The sequence below is a fragment of the Medicago sativa genome, chromosome 3 (assembly GCF_051527215.1).
Source record: "Medicago sativa cultivar Bolivia chromosome 3, Bolivia_mono, whole genome shotgun sequence".
Classification (NCBI taxonomy): Eukaryota; Viridiplantae; Streptophyta; class Magnoliopsida; order Fabales; family Fabaceae; genus Medicago; species Medicago sativa.
In genome coordinates, this window is record NC_140751.1 from 52,829,360 (window position 1) to 52,855,176 (window position 25,817).

General features: G+C 31.9%; 1 protein-coding gene, 2 long non-coding RNA genes and 1 pseudogene across 4 annotated transcripts; 1 reads left to right on the forward strand and 3 right to left on the reverse strand.

Moving 5' to 3' along the window:
* Positions 1–1,569: 1,569 nt before the first annotated feature.
* On the reverse strand, positions 1,570–4,353 carry LOC146938255 (uncharacterized). The gene is made up of 3 exons (XR_015031223.1): positions 3,964–4,353; positions 3,741–3,830; positions 1,570–1,851 (listed from the first exon to the last, which is right to left on the reverse strand). It is a non-coding gene; the product is annotated as an uncharacterized LOC146938255 (long non-coding RNA).
* Positions 4,354–5,335: 982 nt separating this feature from the next.
* On the reverse strand, positions 5,336–8,742 carry LOC146938256 (uncharacterized). Its single transcript, XR_015031224.1, has 2 exons — positions 8,466–8,742; positions 5,336–5,583 (listed from the first exon to the last, which is right to left on the reverse strand). It is a non-coding gene; the product is annotated as an uncharacterized LOC146938256 (long non-coding RNA).
* Positions 8,743–11,089: 2,347 nt separating this feature from the next.
* Positions 11,090–17,381, reverse strand: LOC146938257 (uncharacterized; annotated as a pseudogene).
* Positions 17,382–19,776: 2,395 nt separating this feature from the next.
* On the forward strand, positions 19,777–22,214 carry LOC146938258 (uncharacterized). 2 transcript variants are annotated; one of them, XM_085757831.1, is made up of 3 exons: positions 19,777–20,384; positions 20,530–20,617; positions 21,502–22,214. In XM_085757831.1, exons 2-3 carry the CDS (start codon positions 20,612–20,614, stop codon positions 21,913–21,915), a joined length of 420 nt encoding a protein of 139 aa, XP_085613957.1. In that variant the 5' UTR covers positions 19,777–20,384; positions 20,530–20,611; the 3' UTR covers positions 21,916–22,214. The 2 variants fall into 2 exon arrangements, with proteins under 2 accessions (XP_085613957.1, XP_085613958.1); XM_085757832.1 differs by lacking the exon at positions 19,777–20,384 and having other exon boundaries at positions 20,477–20,617.
* The last annotated feature ends 3,603 nt before the right edge of the window (positions 22,215–25,817 follow it).

Sequence of the window (25,817 nt, forward strand, 5' to 3'; positions counted from 1 at the left end):
CTAATAAGGACTTCAAAATGACCAGAAGTACTTCAGAATGAGATCATAAACAATCTAATATGCACTAGAAAATTGAAGAATAAGATTGAACAAAAATTTGAGATTAGAAGTTGTGTCCCTAAAATATGATAGCCTTTATTTTGTTATAGGGTTTTAAGGTCTTTATCTTATGATAACCTCTATTTTGTTACTTGTTAATTTTTTATATGATAACCTTAAGCTTCTGGATCTTCTCTGTGTTGGAAAATCTCATTGTCATGGATTGGACTAATCCATCATCATGGGAATAATGCATCCTAGCAATAACTTAGATTACTGTAAGCTTTGTCCCATACTCCGTGAGTACGACATCTAGTATTAAAGGAATGTGACATATGAACCGTGTTTTACAACCGTTTGTGATGGATTAACCCTTTGTGTTTAGAACATAGCATGATGTGTTTACAACCATATAACAAAATATAGGGTTTCAAGGTTGTTTTTTGTAAGATTGTCAAATCGTTCACAATTAAGCTGATGATAGCTAAAGTCTGAAGTAGCTTTCCAAAACATGCATGGTCAGGTAGACGAATAAATAAGAGAAATTGTGCGAAATCTGAGAGGGTATCTCAGACACCATATTGGAAAATCTCACAGTTAGTGGAAACTGTACTAACCCAGTTAAATAAAACTTAAGTTCCTATCCTAATCAATCAATTAGCTAAATGCAGGAAATACTTAAATGGATTGGGACACAACTTCTAAGTCCCACTTCCCTCTAGTAGCTTGTTTTGATTATGCACACAGGTTATCATTAGGGTAACAAATTAAATCTCCTTCTACCTGTTCTATCATGCATCAAACTACTTCAAATCACAAAATATTATTGGACAATGCATGCATGTGAACTCTAATTATTTACAAGTTGATTTCAAAAACTATCCACAAATTAGATATGGTGATATATAGAAAGATTAATTTTGTTATGCATGTTTGAACTCAATGCATATAAACAAACTTCATTATATAGTTCCAATTCTTGAATAACTTCATTTTAAGAAAACCTCTTTAAATAAGAATCAATTTCACCTAATTAGGTCAAATTGTTGTTAATGACAAGATACCAATTTTTTTTCAATGAAAACATACCTTATTGTTGCAAAAATAGATAATCTTCGCTGAAAATTTGTGTGATTAAGGGTGAAAGCTTAAACTATGAGAATTTGGAGAATTGGCTAGGAAGATCTAGGATACTAAATGTTTCAAAAATTAAGTTCCCAATTTCACTGAACCATCACCCTATCTAAAAAATTAATTTCTAATTAATATCAAACATGGAAAAACCGTGAATTGCACAAAATAAAGGTAAAGGAATGGAAATGGAAAATTGGGCTACTTCCCAATAAAAATTTATTTATGTACATTATGTTATTAACAAAACACCAATTTCATTTACTCATAGGTTAAGCTAAGCGTTACATGAATACTACCAATAACTATAATTTTTTTTTTTTTTGACGTTAACTATAATTCTTTTGTATATAGCAACTCGTCTACTTTAATCAAATTTTCAGTCCATGCAATGGAACGTTAACAACTTAGTAATAGTTCATAATATATTCAATTAAAACATAAATAACAAACAAGAGGTGAGTTCTTTTCCACAATGACTTAACTTCTCATTCTTAATCTAATACTTCTTACTCACAATTCCCATCACAACCCATATCTAATGAATTCAAACTTATTAGAGAACTCACTTTTCTCAAACATACTTTGGTACCCCTAAAATAACGGTGCCTTGGTTTGCCGCCCTTCCCGCCCATCCTCAGAGCCACCCCCGCCACCCCTCATTGACGAATGCCTTTTCATCTACAGACAAAAACTATATCAATTTTCCATTACAGATATTAGTATAAAAACACTTATAGTTACAAAAAAAAAAAATCATACAAATTATAAATGGTATAATATTTAAAATATAAAATAAAAGAAAGGAACCTAATATTATGATTTAAAAATCTACGGTTTAATTTATATTTTTGGAAAGTATTTAATTTTTTCTAAGCCAAAAGCATAATATAAATAACCAGAAGAAAAATACATAGTTTTGAGGGGCTCTACCGTACCTAAGGCAATGAAAATAAATAAAAAAAGAAAGAAAAAGGAGGAAAAAAGAATAATAATAATAATAATAATAATAATAATAATAATAATAATAATAATAATAATAATAATAATAATAATAATAATAATAATAATAATAATAATAATAATAATAATAATAATAATAATAAATTGTTTCCCTTTTAAGTAATGAAATTGTAATTTACTCAAAAAAAAAGTATTGAAATGGTAATTAATAGGAGGTCATGTGAACGTCTTTCCACTCTTTTTATTGCGCTGAAGTTTAAAAAATATTTACGGTGGTTTTCTATGAAATTTTAATTTGGATTAAAACTAAAAATATAAATGTTTGTTGTTTTCAAGTTATAACATACCCCAAACTAATCATGATTGTTTATTTCAATGACATCAACAATACAACAAAAAAATTCTAAATTCTTTATTTTAACGACACCAACAACGATCTTTATTATAGAAAAAGTTGTTTAAGGTATAATCTTAATCTATACTATATAAAGAAAACTACCCCTTTCAACACTTTTGGGTTGGATTTTTCACCCCTTTCAACACTTTTGGGTTGGATTTTTCATTTCCAAAAATATCCTCAATTTTCAATACAAATAACACATGTAACAAATAGATAAGAATAAATTTAAATATTAAAACAAATGTAACAAATACGATGTGAATAAATATATGTTTGATTCCTTAAAAAAAATATATGTTTGATTTTTTTCCTTTATCACTTAAAAAGTGTAACAAACTGGATGAGTATATTTATACTTATTTTTTCATTATTCCAATTATACCCTTAAACAACTTTTTCTATAAAAAAGATTGTTTTTGGTGTCATTAAAAAAAAGAATTTATATTATATTTTTTTTATAGTATTGATGTCTTTGAAATAGATAATCATGATTAGTTTAGTTTGTTAGAACTTGAAAGCAACAAACATTTATATTATTAGTTTTAATCAAAATAAAAATTTCATAATTTTTAAACATTAACGCAATAAAGAGAGAGGAAAGACGGGCACGTGAGTGCCCATCTTTTAGCTAGTTGAGATAATGAAAAAGTAAGTATAAATATAATCATCTAGTTTGTTACACTTTTTGCATGATAAAGAGAAAAAAACATATACATATATATATATATATATATATATATATATATATATATATATATATATATATGTTATATGTTTTATTTGTATTCAAACTTGGCGGCATTTTTTGAAAGAGAAAAAGTCAGTCCAAAAAAGTTGAAAATGTTTATTTTCTTTATATATAGTATAGATAATGAACTTAATGTAATTTCACATATAAGAACGAACCGGTGTGGTAGCCTATTAAACTTTTTTATAAATCTTAGCCTGACTTTTTAAATTAATGAACTTTTTTCTTTTTGACAAAAAAATTAATGAACTTTTTAAAATGTATGAGTTTAATGTATTTACTAAACGAGTTATTCACTTTAAGCAGGTCGGGGCGTAGCTCCCTAACGAATGAACCGAGATATTTCTACCCTGACTGACTCTCACCTAAATGAAATTATGAGAAAAATTTAATATAAATAAAAATATTATTACGTAATAATAGCATATAATTATTTTTCATTTTAATTATATATCTTACCGTTGCACATACACCATGAATCAACACACTTCGGTTTTGTCGGTTTCATACATGAATATTTTGGACAATCAGAATTTACTTTGCAAATCACTGTGATGTCAAATAACAATTTAAGATATTTTTTTTAAGAAAAATAACAATATAAGATTGTTAGTAAAAGTCGATCAAATAGTGTGTATATATGGAATAAAAGAAAGATTGAAAATGGTTTGATATTACTTACGCCAACGGTAAGCGGAATCAGAAAGAACCGGAAAAAGAAACATTATCAAAGCATAAACAAACTTAACCATATTTTTCATCCTCTCGATGTAATAAATTGAATTTAGAAGTTTTTTTTGACAAAACAACTTTATAAGTAAAAGTTACTTACTTTATGGTATTTTTAGAGAAAAAGTTATATGGTTTGTTAGGTACAATTAAATAGATGTTGTATTCCTAAAAAAAAAAAAATAGATGTTGTCAATTTCGAGCCGCAACAAAGCAATCATAAAATCGAATTTTTTTATTAAATTTAATTGCTCTCTTATTTAAAATAGGTATACTTAATTGCTTAGCTGATGACAATCTATGTGAAAACGATAACTTATTATTTTATGACTTGCTATAGTTTGGTGTACTTATCAAATTTGTCATCAATTTATACAACTATTTTTTTTCTCTTCATAATTCATCTCAATTGTTTCTCTTCTTGGATTTTTCCCTTGTCTATAATGAAAAGCTAAAAAAATATTTCTCTTCTCGGATTTTTCCCTTGTCTATAATGAAAAGCTAAAAGAGAAATAATAAAATATTATTAAATTACAATTAAAAAAATTAATAAACTTTGATCCTCATCAAGTTTTTATATCAAATGTGTTATAAATTTTAACTGACCGACTCAATGATCTTAAGCGATAAAGAATCCACTTTGATGCATCATAGAGACATTTATTTAACAAAAAAAATTAATTTTATGATTGCTTTGTTGCGGCTCGAAATTGACAACATCTGTGGTTTCATTTTTTAATTGTGTGTTCAATACGATTAGTAGTTTGCAGGAAAAATAAAGAGTTTGTTTCAGAGGTTAGACGACGATTATGATTCTTTGAATTCCCTATAGTTTCTGTCGCATTAATGCAATATTCAATATCAATTATGATTAAAGTGTTTGATAAACAATGTGTCGATTATAAAACTGTGATTGATATGTAGAATTAGTTATTTGTAACTATACAAATAAGCAATTTTCAATTATAGTTCTTGTCTATCTATCTATCTATTTATCTATCTTTATCGTAACCTTGTAGTGAGCAGACCTCGCTCAGCTACTTTATCCCAACCTTCCTTATATACCCACCAGTAGTTAGATACCTTATTAAAGGGATTCAAGCATTGACTGTGTTTGGACACATGTCGTCTGTAGGGAATTAGCAAAATTAAATAACTTGGTCGGGTTGACTGACCTGCTTTGATAACAACTATGTAACACCCTAATTCCCTGACGATAATTTTACATAATAATGATCATGGTTTTAATGAAAAAGGATGTCACACACATTCATTCATCTTTCACTTAAAAAAAATAATAAAGAATCAGATACAACAACAGAAGATACTACATAAAAATATCATAATTATAAAACATCTTGTCTTTAACATTATTTACGAAAAATAACATAAAGCATCATAGTGCTTAAACTTCATAATTCAAGGACATTCAATGTTTAACCCAACCCCAGTGTTACATATCAGAGCACATATTTATTCGACTACTTAATATCACAAATAATAGCTACATGAGTATATCCCCGTCGCCACCTTCTAAGCGTCCGGCAAAGCTAAAGCTCCTCGTCCCGAGTATCTGTACCCCAAGGGTACAGACACCAAAATACACAAACAACAACAAAGGGGTGAGAATTCACATCGTAACATATATTGGGATACATTAATAATAAAGTAGATAATCATATCCTCATCGGTCCTTCATCACATCATCATCAATCCTTCATCATATCATCATTAATCATTCATCTAGATATTCATACAATTTATTTCATAAACATCATTAACACATACATCTTATGCACACCTTTAACACACATATCATATTCACATCATTAGCACATATCACAGTATACGTAACATGACCTATATGCGACATACTTCATTCCTAGACCTACATGCATGCCAGTACCGGATCCTATCATCATAATAATGTAGTTCAGAGCTGTGTTACTGAAACATACATTTCGTCATTCGTCATTATGCAGTATGATATGATGCATGAAGTATCATACATTATTAAGTCGTTCATTAGTTCAGAGCTGTGTTATTAGAAAGACACATAAACAACACATCATCTTTACATCATAGTCATTCGTCATTTTTCATCTTTCGTCATTTTAACAATCATAACGTCGTTTTACATCATCATTGACACCTTATCATTAATTAACACCACATGTTCGTCTAATTATATCTAACTCATTTTCTTGTTAAAACTCACGTCATGTTTAGGACTTACACTCATCATTGGTTTCCTTTACATTACATTATCTGCACCCTTTACTCCTACTAACCTGCCTTATCCTTCATCCTCGGTCTTTACAATTTTTACTACCCCTTCATATTCCCTCATAATAACTTCCTTATATATGACTAGACTTATTAAGTCGTAAGACCCTATCATTAGTTATTAATTTCATCATTATTATCGTCTATTACCTTAGTCTTCTAACATCGTAGTTTGTACCTTTAAAATATAGTTTACATCATTAGACTCAATCTTTATTCTAAGTTTCTTCTATTATCTTTATCCCCTGTTTATGAACTATTCCTAAAACAGTCATCTTTTCTTATCTTATCCCTTATCTTTCTTCGCATTCCTCTTACTCTCTTCTATTTGATTCATATCCTGACTCACCGCTTTTACTACCCCTCACGTCGTTCATTTAGTTCATACATAACTTCCTATCTCCGTTTACATTTCATCCTAACGATCCCAACATCGTAATTAGTTCTCTAGATTCGTCCTCGCTATTTGTATCGTTATGATCTTATATCATTAATCATAAGTAACTTGATTATCATCCTTACCGCGAATGACATCTTTTACCACATCCCTTTATTTAACCTACTCCTCACTAATACTCGTTCACCTACGCCTCGTTGTGTCTATATCTTTACCAGTTTACCTCGATTCCTTTCCTCTTCAATCTGAAAACTTTCCTAAGTTCACACTCTTCAAATAGTCTCATCGCTGCATTTATTCCTTACTATAATTTACTATCGTTTTCAGCTTTGTTAGTTCCTAAATAACCCTCTTACAACTCACTCTACTTTCCCCTTAAGTCATTCATAAGCATATTTTATTACGTCGTTCATCATCGTCATACTACATTTATACTATCATCATACTTCATCATCTTATAACGTTAACATCTCATTCGTCAGTTAAAATCATATCTACATATTATAGTTTACATGTTTGTCAAATCAACATCATGTTTAGAACCCACACCCATCATTAGTTTTATCCCCCATTTCCTACGTCTTTTTGCCCTGGAGACATGTCTTATTCTTCATTCTCAGTCTTAAGATCTTTATCACTCCATTCGTAATTCCTCATAATGTTTTTCATCTATACTTTTAGGCTCATTAAGTTTAAGATCCTATCTTCATATATAGTTTTATCATTGCTATCTTATATTGACTTAAGCCACTATCAGTGGTTCAAGTTTTAGACTCACTAATACCTTGAGGTTATCGCTTCTATTTATGACTTAACACAATTCTATATTTAGATGCATAGATAAAGGAACCTTAATTTAATTTGCACACCACTATCTTGCTTAAACTCGCTAATGCTCTCATAGATGTTTTAGAGTCCATTGCGAGGGTTGTGCTGAATTTTCAAGAAAAACGCAGCATGACCTATGTGCAGTTTTTTGATTATAACTCAGGTTGTGGATGTCTTATTGAGATGAAACTAAACCCTATTTCAAGCTAACATCCATACCTACAACTTTCATGAAGACACCTAAATCCAATTTGGAAAAGAAAGTGGTGGAAAAGTTGGTTTTACCTAAGCCTAGACAGGGTGCACGACTGTGTTGACAAATGTGTAGTATTTTGATCATAACTCAAGATTAAAACACCATTATGAAGTCAAAATAAATCCATTAGAAATCTAACATCCATACCTACAACTTTCATGAAGACACCTGAGCTTGATTTGGAGCAGAAATTGGTCAAAAAAATGATTTTTCTAAGTCGAGACAGGATGCACGACCGTGCGCCTTGGGGGCACAACCGTGCGCCCCTAACACAACCAAAAACGTCGAATGGTGAGCACGGACCGTTCCTACAAGTGGCACGACCGTGCGTGGTTGTTAGATACTAAAAATCGCAGTTTTCCTGCGATTTTGCTTGAGGAGACCTTCCCGAAACCCATCTTCGAACTAGAACTCGCCGAACTCAACCCTAAACTTCACCATAAGGTTACCTAACATTCCAACACTAATTTTCCATTAAACTACCTGATTGTATACTATTGTTAAGGCTATAGACTCAATTCGAAACCCTAAACTAAATTCCTTCAATTCTAATCTTTCAACATCATCATATACTTTCGTCATTATTTTCTCATCGTAATTCACATCATAATAACATTAACATCTAAAGAGTTCAAACAACCCCCAACATAGAATAAATACCCTAAAGTGAAAGAAATCTCCCCCTTACCTCGAATCTCCGAAGTCACAGCTTTTTGGCTCTCTCCTCATGAATTAGGATTTTCTCCTCTGCTTCTCTCTTCGTCTCTTGTTTCTACGTTTCAGCAAAAGTGACAACTCTAATTGTTAATTCTCTATTTATATTTGGGCTAACCTCATACTATTATTCCTTCCATTCTATTTTCTGTTATTTTTACTTCTCCCTCCCCCACTTAATTAAAAGTTCTATTCTACACCTTCCGCCTCTGTAATATTTTATTTACTTTTTCCCTTCATCATAATAACCATCCAAACACGTCATTAATCATCATAAATCTATTTCTTCATAGCTAACATAATATTTTAGCATCTTAACATCATTATAATCATAAAAATCAAGAATACTTTTAATTACATGAAATTTTTTGTGGTGTTACATTATGACTTTACGGTCATACCCTCAACATCTAAAAGACTCTATTTATCTATAAACATGATTATCTATTTTGATCACACCAACAATTGAACAAAAAAAAATATAAATTATTTTTTTAATGACACCAACAACAATCTTTATTTTAGAAAATGTTGTTTAAGGGGTGAAAAGAAAAAACAGCGAAAAGATAAAAGAAAAAACATACATACATACATACATACATACATACATACATACATACATACATACATACATACATACATATATATATATATATATATATATATATATATATATATATATATATATATTCATATCATGTTTGTTACATTTTTTTAATATTTAAATTTAATTTTATCTATTTGATATATTACATGTGTTATTTGTATTGAAAATTGAGGGTATTTTTGAAAAGAGTAAAAGTTGGATCAAAAAAGCTAAAAGGAGTTATTTTCTTTATATATATATATATAGTGTAAAGATATCCAAACCAAAGTAGCTTATACATACACCACACTTCACATAGAACATTCTCTTTCACTATTCTTACTTCCTCTTCTCTCTTTTTCTTTCACGTGCCTCTTTCTTCTTTCTTCTCTCTTCATACTTCTCTCTCTACAAAACCATAAACCTCCCATTGTGCCTTTGTAACTACTTTTAGTATAAAACCAATGACTTAGTTAGTAACCCAAAAAGGATAGTTAAACACTAAAGATACTATTGTTCTTGGAATAAAAACTTTAGGAATAAAAATATATGACCTGGATTTTTTTTTCCATCGCTCTCCTTGATTTTGACTCCGTCAAAGCTGACATGTCGCTTTTTTGTTTTGTTTTTGGCACATAGACTGTCTACGTGAATTTTAGAATAAAAAAAAAATAAGAAATATCTCCCCACGTTACCGTTGTACAACGCTTCTTTTATTCTTCCCCATAAATCAATCCCTCTTCCCACTCCATAACCATTTCTCCTTCATCATTCTTCTTCACACACAAATCTGCATCCTCCTTCTTCACTCATAAATCTGGTTCATCCTTCTTCTTCTCAAACATCATTTTTCTTCTTCACACACAAATCTTCATTCATCCTCCTTCACTAGATTCAATTGATTTTTCTCCTTTTCACGGATTCCTCCATTCTTATGGATTCATCCTCCTTTTCACTCGATTTTCCTGTTTTCACTCGATTCAAATCGTTTTCTCACTATTTCGTGATTGATGGCTCGAGCCAGTGATTATAGAGCTACATCTTCGTCTGGAAATTGGAAAGGTAACATTGTATGCTACAGTGGAGTTGATTCTCCATTGGTAACTTCATGGACATATGATAATCATGGGAGAAGATTTTTCGAGTGTGAAAAATACAATGGGTACTCAAGAAAATGTAAATTTTTTAACTGGTATGATACTTAACTTCTAGAAAGGCAGAAAAAACTTATTATGGCCATGTTGAAGAATAATGATGAGTTGATTAAGAGGGAAAAAAATATGGTCACATGATTGTATGTGTTAGGGATTATTGTTGTTTTATGTCTTCTTGTGATATTATTCAAGTAGTTTGAGGTTTAGCTCGTGTTGATTCATTGTATTTGTTGTAATATCAACTCATTTATGTATTGTATAACATTAGACCAACAAATGAATGAAAATCTGTCTGTGTTGATTCCTAACTATGTTTTTCAATCCAAATCATATATGTGTTGCAATCTGAATCTTTGAAAGACAACACAAATAAGTGCTTGGAACTATAAAGACAATTCATAATAGAGTAATAAAGTTGGTTGCATAATAAGTGCTTCCCAAATAAGTGATTGCAACATGACTGTTTTACAATCAGATTAAGACACCATAAATTAAAGGCTTGCAGCTAAAGTATATTACAACCATATTAACACAAAATAAATTAAGTGCTTGCAGCATAAGCATTTTGCAACCAACTTAACACAACACAAAATAAGGAGTCTTAACCATCATATGTGCTTTGAAATTCAACAAAAAAAAAATGGTTGATTACATAAGCATAAGCATATCCTAGGTTACTAAGGCTTGTTGACAAATTGTTGAGTTCATTTTCCTCTTCTTACCAGTTCTCATTGGTGATTGAGCAATTGCAGACACAACTTGCATCGGGGGGGGGGGGGGGGGGGGGGGGGGGGGGGGGGGGGTTCTAACATTCACAACATTAGTTAAATTTGATTGCACAAGTTGAGTAGTTTGAGATTAAACAGGTTGGACAGTTGGAGCTTGCTTTGGTGCCAGTGCCACTTTTGGTGCTTGATTTGGTACTAGATTTAGTGGCAGCTTTGGTGCCAGTTTGGTGCATGCTTTGGTGCCAGATGTCTCACCAGGATGCTTCATTTATGTGTTATCTTATTAAGCACAAAATCAGATCACCATACATTTAACAATGTTGAAATAAACATACAATAAAAAGTTAGTTCATTACCTTATTTCCATCTTTTGCAAGCATCCTATCTGCTGCGGTCTTCCCCTTACAACTTCTTAGGTTGTGACCCAAGATACCACACCTACTGCACCTCATAGTATTTTGCTCTCTTTTCATCCTTGTTGAGGATTTGGGTTCATCATTACTCTTTTTCCTCAGTTTTTTAGGTCTCCCAGGTGCTCTTCTGACATATGGTGGGACAAGGTGTGACACCCTAAATCCCAAGAATAATTATTGCTATTATTTAATTAAAAATAGAGTTTTATTCGCAGCGGAAAGTGTCAAATAAAAACTTCTCTAATGATATAGGAATTCTTCCACAAAATTTAGGATATCACATTGACTCATAACAAACATAATTCATATTTCACTTCATTAAAAATTATAGTAATAATAACATCGAATCTTTTTCTTTTGAAAATATTTCATTTTACATCATAGACAATGGTTTTCTTGCACAAAATTAAATAAGTAAACATATCCCTTTTCCCGTGTCACTATCAGAGCGGTGCTTTTCCCCAAAATAATCGACGACACAAGACAAGTCCTCACGAAAGGCATGCACTTGACTCCAAGACTCATAACCTATATAACAACGGTTTCGCAACCGCAGGGCCAAGCCAGCAAACAAAAACAACGAAGGGGTGAGTTCCGAGAACATGTAATAGTATAAAAAAAATGAGAAGAACACGTAAGCAATTAAGTCAAAGTCGTTTCACATCACAACATAATATTCAGAACCTTGAAGAATATACTATATCATCTCAATCTATATTAGTAGAAAATATCATTACTTAAGAACCAAAAAAACTTCACAAACACAATGTCACAATTCAATTCCAACTAGTCACAACACATGTAGTCACCAATAACCATCTTCATAAGGACATCAACAAATAATCACCTTCATCGTCTCACACAATTACATTAATAGACATCACAAAGTAATTCGTTAAAACATCACAACTTAACAACTTGACTCGACAACACGACTCAACTTGACAATGCACTCTTAACAACTTAACAACTTAAATCATCGTGAAACTTCTTGATATGCAAATGCATGTGGTACCATTCAACAACGTAAATGAGCGTAATTAGGCTCTTCAACATGTGAGCACTAAGGCTGCCGGGCTTAAAGCCCCCAACTTTAATGAGCACAATGGCTGCCGGGCCTAAAGCCCCCAACTTTAATGAGCACAATGGCTGCCGGGCCTAAAGCCCCCAACTTTAATGGGTATGCAATGGACTCAATCATCCTACAACTTAGACAACAACGTGAACATCTTATACAACTTCATAATCATGGACAACTTCTTAAATTCTTGCAACTTAGATCGACACTTACAACTTTATGACATTAATGGTCAACATCATCAAACGATAAACATCAACATCTTAAACATCGCATCAACATAAGCATCATAAATAACACATATTTAAATCACACATCTTCCAAATAGCACTTCATTATATAACACATCTTTAAATAGCATCATTATCAAATACACATCATTAAATAGCACTTCAGTTATACATCATCAATTAACACATCAATTTCGCATCATCAAATAATTCACAAATTACACTTAGTCAAATAATACATCAACTATACTTCTTAAATATCACATCTTTACATACCACATCTTTAAATCATATACATCTTCAAATATCACATAGTCAAATAATATATTTCATTTACACATCTTAAAATAATACATTTAGCACTATGGTATCCAAGACACATCTATAAGGAGAATAAATCTTATTTCAAACACATTCAAAGATAGTAAGAATAATTTCAATTATTATCTCTATAAAATCACTTAAAAAAAATAAACTATTATTTATACTAGGCATACGGCACCACTACAATTCCAACTTCTAATACATAACATCACGTCTATATCAATCATTAAATAAGTCATCAATCTAAATAGTTGCAGCAAATCAAGCATAAGCACCCACAAATTTATCCATGACTTCAAATACCACATATTCACATAGTTTAAATCAAGCAACACCTTAATAATGTTTCTAATTCTTCTTTTAACCTCCCACATCTAAATTTGCACATTAATTAATTATTCTCTCAAAGGGCTACAACCGTCGCGGTGAGTCCCGAATGAACTTTGGGAAATACGGCTTTCCCGTTCATCCCAATTAATTTACACTCATGATCTCGAACTCTTCTCTCTCACCCCATACCTGAATTGAAGTTCTTGCATATTAAAGAATCTAACTGAAGTAGCAACATCAAACAGCTTAACAAGTCAGCATTTCCATTCCGTCAATCATTGTTGTACTACTATCCGAAGGCCAAACATGATATGCAATTACCACCAACTAGCACCAAGTCAATTAAATACCAACAGAATTTGTGAGGTAGGCTAGGAAGCATAATCCTTTCTTCTAAAAATATCACGATTTGAAAATAACAGAGATAATTGGATGGATTGGTAAAGTGCCGCAACTTAAAGCGAATATAAAATTACCGCTAAGGTACTGTAGTCTTTCCTTGTCGAATCAACAAGTCAAGTAAACATAGTGATTTGATCAAACATTAAGGAGAGAGATTGGCGTACTTTGAATGATTAAGGGGGTAACTATTGGTTTGAGAAGAGTTTAGGTTTCATATGTACAAGAAATCTATCTAACCGCATGAGTCAAGGCTGCGGCACTAACATAAAGGACAAGCATTAAGAATTAGGTTTAGATGCTACTATAAATAACCTGTAACGTGAGTTAGTGCTAAGAAGTGGGGAACAAGTCACAATAACAAGCGTTTTCCTTTATCTCTAATTTCTCTCTATTTTTGTTTCGTTTTATTTTAGCATAATTTTATAATAAAAATTAACCAGTAGATATGCTAAAGCTTATCGGAAATTCTTAGAACTTTGTGTAGAACTCCCAACTTATCTTAAGAAAAATAAATATAGTGCTGATAATTTAAATTAAATATTAAGGCACACACATAGAAATTATCACATCAAAGAAAATGCACATAAAACAAAAAATTATTCACACAATTATAAAGATATTCATATTAGACATATATAACTATTAATTAGAATTTTGGGGCGTTACACAAGGGGTTCAAAATCCATTATAGGCCACAACTTAGGTCCATTGTTAGGCAGTATGAGATTGTTATATGTATGAAGAAAAGTTGTATTCCTACAAGTACCAATGCGCAATGTTATAATTCTATCATCTATCAATTAAATGTTACACAATCCTATAATTTAACGTAGACATAAAATGTTATCAGCTATCAATTAAATGCTATCAATTAAATGTTACTAACATTTACCAATTCACAACATACTCATTTGGATTTTGGTTGTTAAACCACATACATGAATTTGCATGACAACATGGTATACCAGTAAGTTCCCACTTCCTACAAGCACATTTTTTTTTCTTCAGGTTAACAACATTTGCATCTGTTCCATTAGAGACTCCAAATATGGAATAGTCCTTATCACTAGACCAAGTTGGAGACCAACCATCACCATCTTTTCTATGGAAATTCAATCTCTTTTCAATCATAGGACATATATCACCTTCATACCTAACCATGTAATCTTTAAGCTTCACAATCCTATTTGTCATGTAAAATTCCAGTCCCTCAACTTGTGAAATAATTGGTTTGTCCATATACTATAAAATTGCACTATTGAATGCCTCACACATGGTGTTCACTTGTAAATCACAATATGTGTGCGTGCTATAACCTGCCCTAGACCACATACCATGTGGATACTTAGATAATTCTTTCCATCCATGTTCACTCATCTTCTTCGGTTTGTCCATTGCCTTAGTGAACTCAGTCATTGTATTTGCCCTGGCTGCACACGAAAATGCTTCCTTCAAGTCATCACCTGGGTACCTCTTTCTCCAGTTTCCATATAGATGTTTGACACAAAACCTATGCTCAATATTTTCATACAAACCAACAATTGTAGTAACCAATCCCTAAAAAGGTCACTCAACAATAGTCATAAATTACCTCAATAGTCACTCAACATAACACATGCCCATAACACAGTCACTTAACATAACTAGAGTCATGTAAAATTACCTTTTGTTGATCTGATACGAAATACCATTTCCTATACTGAATACTGTTTAAATAATCAATTAAGATATTAATGAACCAGACCCATGATTCTTTTGTTTATGCATAAACAATAGCAAACGCTATATCATCATCTGGTTGTTGCCATCCATTCCCACAACTGAAAGTAGTTGTCCTCCATAAGTACCTTTCAAAAAATATGTATATTAGAATACGCATTGTCATAATAAACATTAGAGGTATGTAAGTATTAATGTACAATTTCAACAAAAAAATTACAAAAGTACCTTTCAAAAAAAAAACAACCATCCATACCCATTAAAGGGTTGCAAGTAGTGGCAAAAGCTCTTTTGCAAGCATAAAAGCACACATACATTCTCTCAAAGGCAAGTCCATCAACTCCAACCTTACTCTTAATAACCATTGTACTATTTGGATGACTTCTCTGCAGTTCAGCTGCATAAATCCTAAGATGTTTGTACTGCTCAATAGAAGCACCCTGTATCATCTACAAAGCATTCACTTTAGCCCTATAAACCTGAAATTTGCTAACATAACACCCCACCTAGTTATGCACTCCTCTTGCAAAGCACTTAATTTCATATTAGGTGTATGCATCATGATTGTTACAAACTTTGCATCAACCAACTTTGTCTTGCACAATCTATTTTTTCCATTACTATAACATTCCTGCGCAACATTGTAACTCACAACTTGCCAATAGTTTTTCCTTGAATACTTACTAGCCCTCAAATGGAAAGGACATTCTTTCATACACATCACAACAATTCTTTTACTTTCATTCTTCTTTAAATATATATTTTTCTGTAGTGCAAAGCATACTCCTTAACAACAACCTTAAATAAATCAGCAGTGCTAAAAGTTTAGGTTAAGTTAAACCTAACACCAGTATAATCTAACTTGAACTTTGGATAAATCTTCTTACCACCTTCCTATTCACTTGAAACCTGGCTATGTAGATCTGAAGAATCATCATCTTCATCTTCAAAGTCAGATATTGTTGTGGGATTAGGTTTTTTTGAGCTTTGAGGAACATCCGTAATACCTGAAACTTTAGCAGTATTGTTAATCTTCTCAACAATAGGATTCACAGTTTCATCAGGAAAAACATTAGATCATTGCCATTCCTCATCATAATCACTGTCATCAATTGAAACATTATCAGATGCAGCTTCTTCATCTATCCCTCCAACAGGTCCTTCATCTATCCCTCCAACATATCCTTCATCAGAACATTCATAATCATCATCAGATGCAACTTCTTCATCTAACTCAACATCAGCCTCGCCATTCACTTCTAGATCTTCAACAGGTATCTAATAAGCTGGTGATGTATTCTCTATGTATATATCAGCATACTCTAACCCTGTGAATTCATTAATGAACCTAATGACATCCTTATTAGTCTTGAGCAACTTAAGACCATCCACCAACTCTTTCTCAGGAAATCTATACCAAAGTTTATAGTCAACTGAGACACCTAGTCTCTTTTGGACAAGTTTATAAAAATCAATTAGTGTAATCTAATCTATGTCCCAACCACCTTCCAACTCATACACTTCACCTCTTTTATACTCAATTATAGGGTCACATGTGAAGTAACCTTTGTGGTGGAATCTAAATTGTAGCATGTGGTCCACGGATACCCTAAAAGACCAAGCAAAAAAGAATAAAGAAATAACCCTAAAACATAAATAAAACATTTAACAGTGCCAACAACTATATTTATTTCAAAACCCTAAAAAAACTTACTTTGAGAGAAATTTGTCAGGCATCTTCACTGTACCCATGTTCTCTCCCTAATTCAGCCTTGTTCCATCACCCATTATGCTCTTCCCTCCATTACTTTCTTGCATTGCGTCACTCAACAACTTCTTCGAATCGGAAATCTTCGCAACCCCCACCTTCGCATCCGTCTTCTTAATTTTTGCTTTCGATTTTCCCTTTGGAGAACGTTTTGTCATCTTCTTTAGTTAACCTTATCAGTTCGATTGAGATGAGAGTGAGTTTTGGTGTAAGGACTTAACCCTAATCCCAATTTGATTTGGGTTTCTATTATGGAATGGAATGAGTCACGCAAGGAGTCTCACATTTTTGTAATTTTCTTTTAATTTTAATTCCAATAATAATTGCTGGCAACATTTTAATTTTAATAATATCCACCGTGGCAAAAAACAAACAAAAACGCGACATGTCAGCTTTGACCGAGTCAAGAAATATCTAGAGCATTTTTTTATAAAAAAGTAAACAAAATTTTTAGGGCCTTTTTGTTATACGGGCTATTCTGGATCCTACAGATAAGGCCCAAACCCTACAATTTTAAGGCTCAAACACCTATGCGTGTTTGTAAATCCTAATCCCACTAAAATATCATTTTATCTCTATTCATCGCTTAGGTGACTGGTCCTCTACCATAAATTACATTAAATAAGTGTGTTGATTCCGTATAAATCTCTCTTAAATATTGTTTGTCATTTATCAATGCAATGACATTTATATATGTGCATGTTATCAGGGTTGCATAAAAGTCTACGAATTTTTCAATGTTATGCATTAATTGTATGTGCAGGTGAGACCTTTCTCTTAATTTATCAATTATCAATGAAATGACATTAATGTATCTCTCTATTATTAAGACTGCATTAAAATTAGGGTCTTGCTAACCGGTGCCCCCGGGGCACGGGTTAAGGAAACCAAAAAGGTAACTTATGGCCATAAAAGGAAACCTTTTTTGACTTGTTGTATATTAATTATACAATTTCAAAGCATTAAATACTATATAACTTTCTTTTTTAGTATTCTTAACCAGTACCCCGGGGGCACCGGTTAGCATTTCCCTTAAAAAATTAATGTATTTTTCAATGTTGTGTAGTTAATGTGTGCACGACTTATTAACATCGCTTAAATGTCAGTATAGATCACCAATGTTTCATTGAAACTAAGTTTTTTTTTCTCTCTCTCAAAGTTACACATTAATGGCTGGTTATGCAGTAATTGTGTACGACCTATACTTCTCTCTTAAGTACAAATTATACTTTACCAATGCAATGACATTAATGTATTTGTGTATTACCAATGTTGCATTAAAACCTAAGTATGTTTCCTATGTTATTCATTAATTGCATGCACGAATTCTCGAAACTCCTTTGTTAAATGTTGCATATCATTTACCAATTAGTCAACAATATTATAATACACTATCCATCCATAATGATAAGCACTATTTGAAAGAAAATATTGCCCCTAAATGTAAGCCCATATACAACTTATCATTTTTTTTTTAATTTGATAGAAAAAGAAATGGACTCCACATTCTCCTTAAAAAAAAGTGATAATCAAAGCCTTAAAAATCGATAATAATTTTTGTATTTTTTAAATTGAAAATAAAAAGGCTTAAATGTATATTTAACCCCTTAACTTTTAAATAGTTGTGATTTTGGTCCCCTAATAGAGAATACCAATTTTACCCCCTAACTTTACAAAACGTTGCAAAACTGCTTAGTGGACACCACGTGTACCAAACCGGGGCCATAATCACAACATTTTGTAAAGATACGGGGGACTAACGAACATATTTCCTTAAAGACAGAGGGTTAAAAGAACGTATTTCCATATAGATAGAGGGTCAAAAGAGCACGTGGTGTTCTTTGGTAGGGAAATAAATGTTGAACAATTGATTGTTAAATTCTAGTTCACCGTTTTTTTGAGGGGTGGTTTTCCAGTGTTTTATCTGAATGTTATAAGACAGTGCATTTCTATCCTTTTGTTTTCTCTGTGATTTGCAAAGTCTTTATGATTCTATCCAGACTTGTACTTTTTCTCTTGTAAAAAAAAAGATAATTTTTCTACATTTGTAAAAAAAAAACTTTTTCTACAATCAAAATAAAAAAATCAATAAAAAAATGCACAAACAATACTATATTGATTTAAAAAGAAGTTAGGTTGAAAAAAATTAATTATTCGAAAATATTATAATAGTAAAAAGTTGAAATAATAAAATAGTAAAGAATTTTAATTGTTAAAAATATAATTACACAATCCTATAATAATTAATGTAGTCAAGTCAACAATACTAAAATAATAAATAATTAAGAATATAAATTTATATAGAAAAACTCTAATTATTATATAAGTGTAATTACAAAATCTAGAAATAGTTAATGGTTTCTATCAATTGATTATTTTTTAAATTAAAAAATCGTGGAAAGAAAAATTACTACAATATCAATGGCATTAACTTTGTAAAAAAAAAAACAATGGCATTAACAACCATTTTTTAGTTGCCTCATATGAAGTTTGAACTCTTTTTGTATAAAGTCAAACAATTTTACAAAAAATTTAGGTGATATTTGATCTTTATCTCTTAAGGTTACAAAGTCATATTCTTACCATTTAATATGACTCTTTTTGAAGTATCAATTTATTGATTGATATCAGCATCATATCAAGTCACCAACCATTTTTCATAACCCACTTCTCTCTCTCTCTCTCTCTCTCTCTCTCTCTCTCTCTCTATACATACACACGCACACACACACACACATACAACACCCACTCTATTCTTGTGTTTTAAACCGCAATCAACTTTTCCTTTACTGATAAAGATTCATGTTCTGAAATTCTATTGTCAAATCTGGATGAAACTTTTTTTTATCCTTTGAGTACATAACATATATAACTACCCAATTACAACTCTTAGTTTGGTTTAAATTTACAACTCAGTTCTCATCACAATTCACTTTTTGCACCTACATATTTCCTTTGTCGTTGTGATATTTTGATCTGCAATTTATGTTGTGATTTACAACATGTGATTACTCCCATCTAGATCGATGATCAAAATATAAGCCTGATCTAACATGTTAAGGATCAATTTTTATTTATTTTGTCATCTACAATGTGTTTTTTGGGTTACTCTCCAAAAATATCATTTTATCTCAACAAGTGTAGTTTCTTTGATTAATCAGGTTAGAAAAAACTTCTATCTTTCAAAAAAAAAATATTCATTATATAAATAAATATGTATTGATTTTTGTGTCATATGCTGGAATCAATATTTTATGGTCTTTCATGCTTCTGTTAATAAAAGCTAAGAGCATATATGGGATGCAGGTTTCCAAGACTAAAACGACAGGCATATTACTGCCTTGCTCAAAGTGACATGTAAATATCCATTTCATGAGGGGCGAGACATATGCAGGTTAGCAAAATATTATCTTAGCATCATAATATCACATTATCTCTCATTGGATATGTAAATAATTTAACAATTTGTTTGCAGAAATGATTTGGTGATTTGCAATGATAATCACACCACTTTAGGGATGATGGCATGATAAATGTAGTTATATTTTCATTAATAAATAAAAATAAAAGGAGTAATTAAGTGCATGTGAGGTGTAGGATAAGGTTTGTGGATTTATCACATAAAAAAAGGCTTATTTGATCCATTGGTCCCCTAAATAATTTCAAGTTTTCATTTTGGTCATATAATTAATAAAACCCACGTTTTAGTCCCTCACTTTTTCCTCCGTTTGCCAAATAAATCATGTCGGTTAAGTTTAACCCCAAATGTATATGGTGGACCAACCTTAAGAGTGGTCCACCATAGATCTTATTAAATTTTTTAATTTAAATCGTTTGATCTTTTTAAAGGGAATACTACCATTGAATTATGCAAGTTTATTTTATCTGACAGTAAACCAACAACACCGAATTTAATTTCATTTTCTTCATCGTCTTCCTCCATTTTCTTCATAGTTCAACATCACCTTCATCATGACACTCATGAACAGATGAACAACTCTAGAAAAAATTTTCAAAAACAAAAAACAAAACAAACATAACATAATTAACCTTTCTCTTTCAAATTCCAATTTCTTATTCTTTCATTCATTCATCACATAGAAGAAAGAATAACAAAACATCCAATTTCTTATTCTTTCATTCCAATTTCTTTCTTCAACTTGAAAGAATAATAAACCATGTCTATTTTGCTGCATTATATGGGATTTTCTAATCAATCCACATATAATTTTTTTTTATCATTTTTAAAATTTAATGGGCTTTTCTATTTTGTTGCAGAAATCAATTATGCCTTCTTCAGGAAGTGATCATCATCAACACCGCCATCGTTCAGAATGGCCGTCCCCGGATTCAACTCACCGTGAAGTTGAACCACCGCATCCGGCCAAAAGAAAATCAGATCACCACTCTGAACCTGAACACGATGACAAAGATCGTGAGTATGACCACCACGACCGTCACCAGGATCGCGACTACGAGGACGAACGCCACCAGCACCGTCGTCATCACCACCGAACAAAATCTTCATCAAAGAAATCAACAGATACAGTCACCAAATCCACATCTAAGAAATCATCAGAACCAGAGATCAAATCCAAATCCAGAAAATCATCAGAACCAGTGACAAAATCCTGGTCTAAGGTGGCACAAGCTACGACGGCGGAACCAGCCGCTGCTGCAGATCGGAAATAGAAGGCTAGTGTCTTCTCAAATATAAGCTTTCCTTATGAGGAAGAAGCTGCTGCTAAAATGAAAAAGTTGAGTGGTACTTCATCAATGGAAACATCAACCGCCACCATTGCCAGTGTCTCAGTGAAAAGCCCATTTAATGCACATGTTTATTTTGTTGCATTTGAAAGATGACGGTTGGATTAAAATAAAATCATACCTGGGATATTAAAGTCCAATTAATTTTTATTTAAGATTTTGAAGTTGCTAATTTTCTGAGTTTATAAGATAAGATGATGAATGTTGTTGTTGATGGTGTTTAATTGATTATGATTTTTTTTTCTAATTTTTTCTGGATTTTTGTAATAATGTTGGTGAAGATGATGAAGTTGATGGAAGAAGATGAATAAAGGAAAAATTAATTAGTTGTTGTTAACTCACCGTAAGATAAAATTGACATGCGTAATCCAATGGTCACCTTTCTTAAAAGAAAGATCAAAGGGTTAACATTGAAAAAATTAATAAGGTCTATGGTGGACCATCTATAATCTTTGTCCATCATAGACATTTGGGGGTTAAACTTAACAGTCGGGGATTTATTTGGCAAACGGAGGAAAAAGTTAGAGACGAAAACGTGAGATTTATTATTTGTAAATGAAAACTTGAAATTATTTAGTGGACCAATGGATCAAATAAGCCTAAAAAAAAATCAACAAGCCTTGAAGAATAAGAGAAGTTATCGATGATAAGAACAGTTATAATTAAAACTTACACACAATGAAACAAAGCCAGACATCCATGCGGTGACAAAGACGTTTACTAACTCATGACACGTGGCAAACATGCATGGCCATTGAAGCTACCATATTTTGTTATAAATAGGGGTGTTGGGGCCCTGTTAATAACAAATCCTTAATGTATTAAAAAATCACATCTAACAAATAATGCGGTGTCAAAGACGTTTACTAACTCATGATACGTGGCATACATGCATGGCCATTGAAGCTACCATATTTTGTTATAAATAGGGGTGTTGGGGCCTGTTAATAATGAATCCTTAATGTATTAAAAAAATTACATCTAACAAATATATGTTCGTAGATTATCTATTCATGATTATGTTGGTGTAAATCATAGATGTCAATAATTTTATTAGAACTTGGTGCTTGTATCGAGTTATTCAATAATAATAATAATAATAATAATAATAATAAGCTTAATCGATCCAATGGTCCCCTAACTAATTTTCAGTTTTCATTTTGGTCCCATAACTCAAAAAATCAACACTTTTGTCCCTCAACTTTTGCCCTGTTATTAAAAAAAGTCCTTGGCTGTTAACTTTAACCCCAAATGTCATTGGTGAACCAACTTTAAAAGTGGTCCACCATAGATCCTATTAAATTTTTTGATTTAAACTATTTGATCTTTTTGATTTTAAAGTGAACCATTATATTACGCATGTCTATTATATCTTACGATATACCACTAACACCTAATATTTCTTTCATTTTCTTCATCTTCTTCCCTCTCCATCTTCATCATTATCTTCATATTTTCATCTTTAAATCTAAATTAAAAAATAGAAATTCATTTTTTTAATAAATAATAAACTCAAATCCTTCTTCTTCCACTACTCTTATTCAATCATTTATTCCTGTTCCTTAAAAATCATATTGATCTTATCTCAAAATCAGTAGAAACCACCTACACCACACATATTCTCAGCCATTTTCATTCGCACAATCTTCAAACCATCATCACCTCCACTAATCAACATCACAAAAACAAAAGAAAATCAAAAAGAAAAAAGAAGGAAACCCAGCAACCGCCTCCCTCTTCTGTCAAACTCACCCCCTCTCACCACTACGTGCACCACCAACTATCGCAGGTACATCAAAACTCACAACCATCACTGTATCCGCCTCTAGTACCACCCAACACCACATATCTGTCGCCGCCATCTCCGACCAGACCGCCACAACACACAACTCCCTCTTCTGTCAAACCGTTCACCACCACCATTGTCGATGCGCTGTCTCACTGCCACAACCAACACCACCGTCTCATCGCCACCACCACCATGAAATTATCCATGAACATCACCAACAACCGCAACAAAAGCAGAAGAATTGGGTTCGGGACGAAATGGTTGAACATGGACACAATTAGGTTCCCTGTGATGCATTTTGGAAGCGATGAGGATGAGAGAATTGAAAACATAAACGGGAAGAATGGATTTGAATTCGGAAGCAGGGAGATTCTTAGAAGACCAATCAAAGGACAGGTTTAGGTTTTGGATCCATTCGCTGGTGGTTGTCGTGGTGATGAGGAGGATGATGATGGCGGTGGTTATGGGTTATGACTCGGTGTGATGGTGCCGTTGAGGGTGGCGATGGTGGAATCTAGTGGTAGTGGTTATGAATCTAATGGAAAGTAAAAAAATTGGAAAGTCGAATTGGAAATTTTATTGTATAATGAAATTAGGAGATGTGTATCTTTGATTTTTTTACATGGGTTGTTTTGATGAATGTATGAATATATGATGATGAAGATCAAGAAAAGGTGGATGGAAGAAGATAAAGAAAGGGAAATAAAAATTAGGTGTTGGTGGTACATCATAAGATATAATAGACATGTGTAATCTAATGATCCTCTTTCAAAACAAAAAGATCAAATGATTTAAATCAAAAAATTTAGTAGGATCTATGGTGGACCACTCTTAAGGTTGGTCCACCGTAGACATTTGGGGTTAAAGTTAATAGCCAAGGACTTCTTTGAATAACGGAGAGAAAGTTGAGGGAACAAAGTGTTGATTTTTCGAGTTATGGGACCAAAATGAAAACTGGAAATTAGTTAGGGAACCATTGGACCAATTATGCCTAAGGCATTTCTTCATTATTTTTGTTTTTCAAGTAATAAAGTTAATAGAATATCTAGGACGTTTAATTGAACATTAAGTATAACTTAACCATGAGACCCCGTTAAGCACAAGGATACTATTCTTAAAGTATGTGTAGTCAAGATTTAATATGTGAGTAGACTGATGACCATATTTCACGGATCATGGATATGAGATGTCAAGTTTTCACATAGGTATAAATATTAGGAGTAATATTATATTAGATGGATCCTCCATAAAAATATTACATAGTGTGTTATGTATGTGTCATAAGTTATTCTCATAGTGTTAGTGATGTATATCACTCTTTGACCTTAACCCACTTTAGACCCTTGATGTGGAGTCGAGTTCTTAGTTGTTGTTCAAACATTATCCATTCTAGATATAAGGGTATAAGAATAATTATAAAAGAATATTACGTCTGAGCGCATGACACTCTCATCAATTAGGTAGATGTGATGTGTTGATTAATACTGCTCATTATTTATAATATTAAATGAATGATTTAAAATGATTGTCAATATTACGAAAACTTACATGGTCACACATATAATGACCATTAGACGAGAGAATAGTAAATGGATGAGATTCATTTATAATTTGGTACACTGTATGGTACACGTAAGTCAAAAACACAGTGCATCATAAGTTACTGTGTGCAAAAGGGGTTCTATAAATATAACCCTTGGGCTGCTTTGTTTTGACGTACTTCCAAAACACAGTTACAAAAACCCTAGTCACACTAGCATTTTGTACCTTCGTTCTTTCTGGTTTTGATCCTGAAGACCTCACTGTTTAGTTTTTATGTTTTTGCTGATGTTCTTTAGCATAGTTTAGATAATTTTATGTTTTTGATTAAGTAACATGTTAAAGCACCCTAGAGTCTATATAGTTTGATCTTGATGTTTCGTATTGTTTGAAAAAGTGTCAAAATTCATTTTGAATCAGCTTGAATCGACTTATCACAGTGTAAATCGTTTCAATAAAGTTTCTGACTTCATGTGAATCGATTCACATATATTTGAAT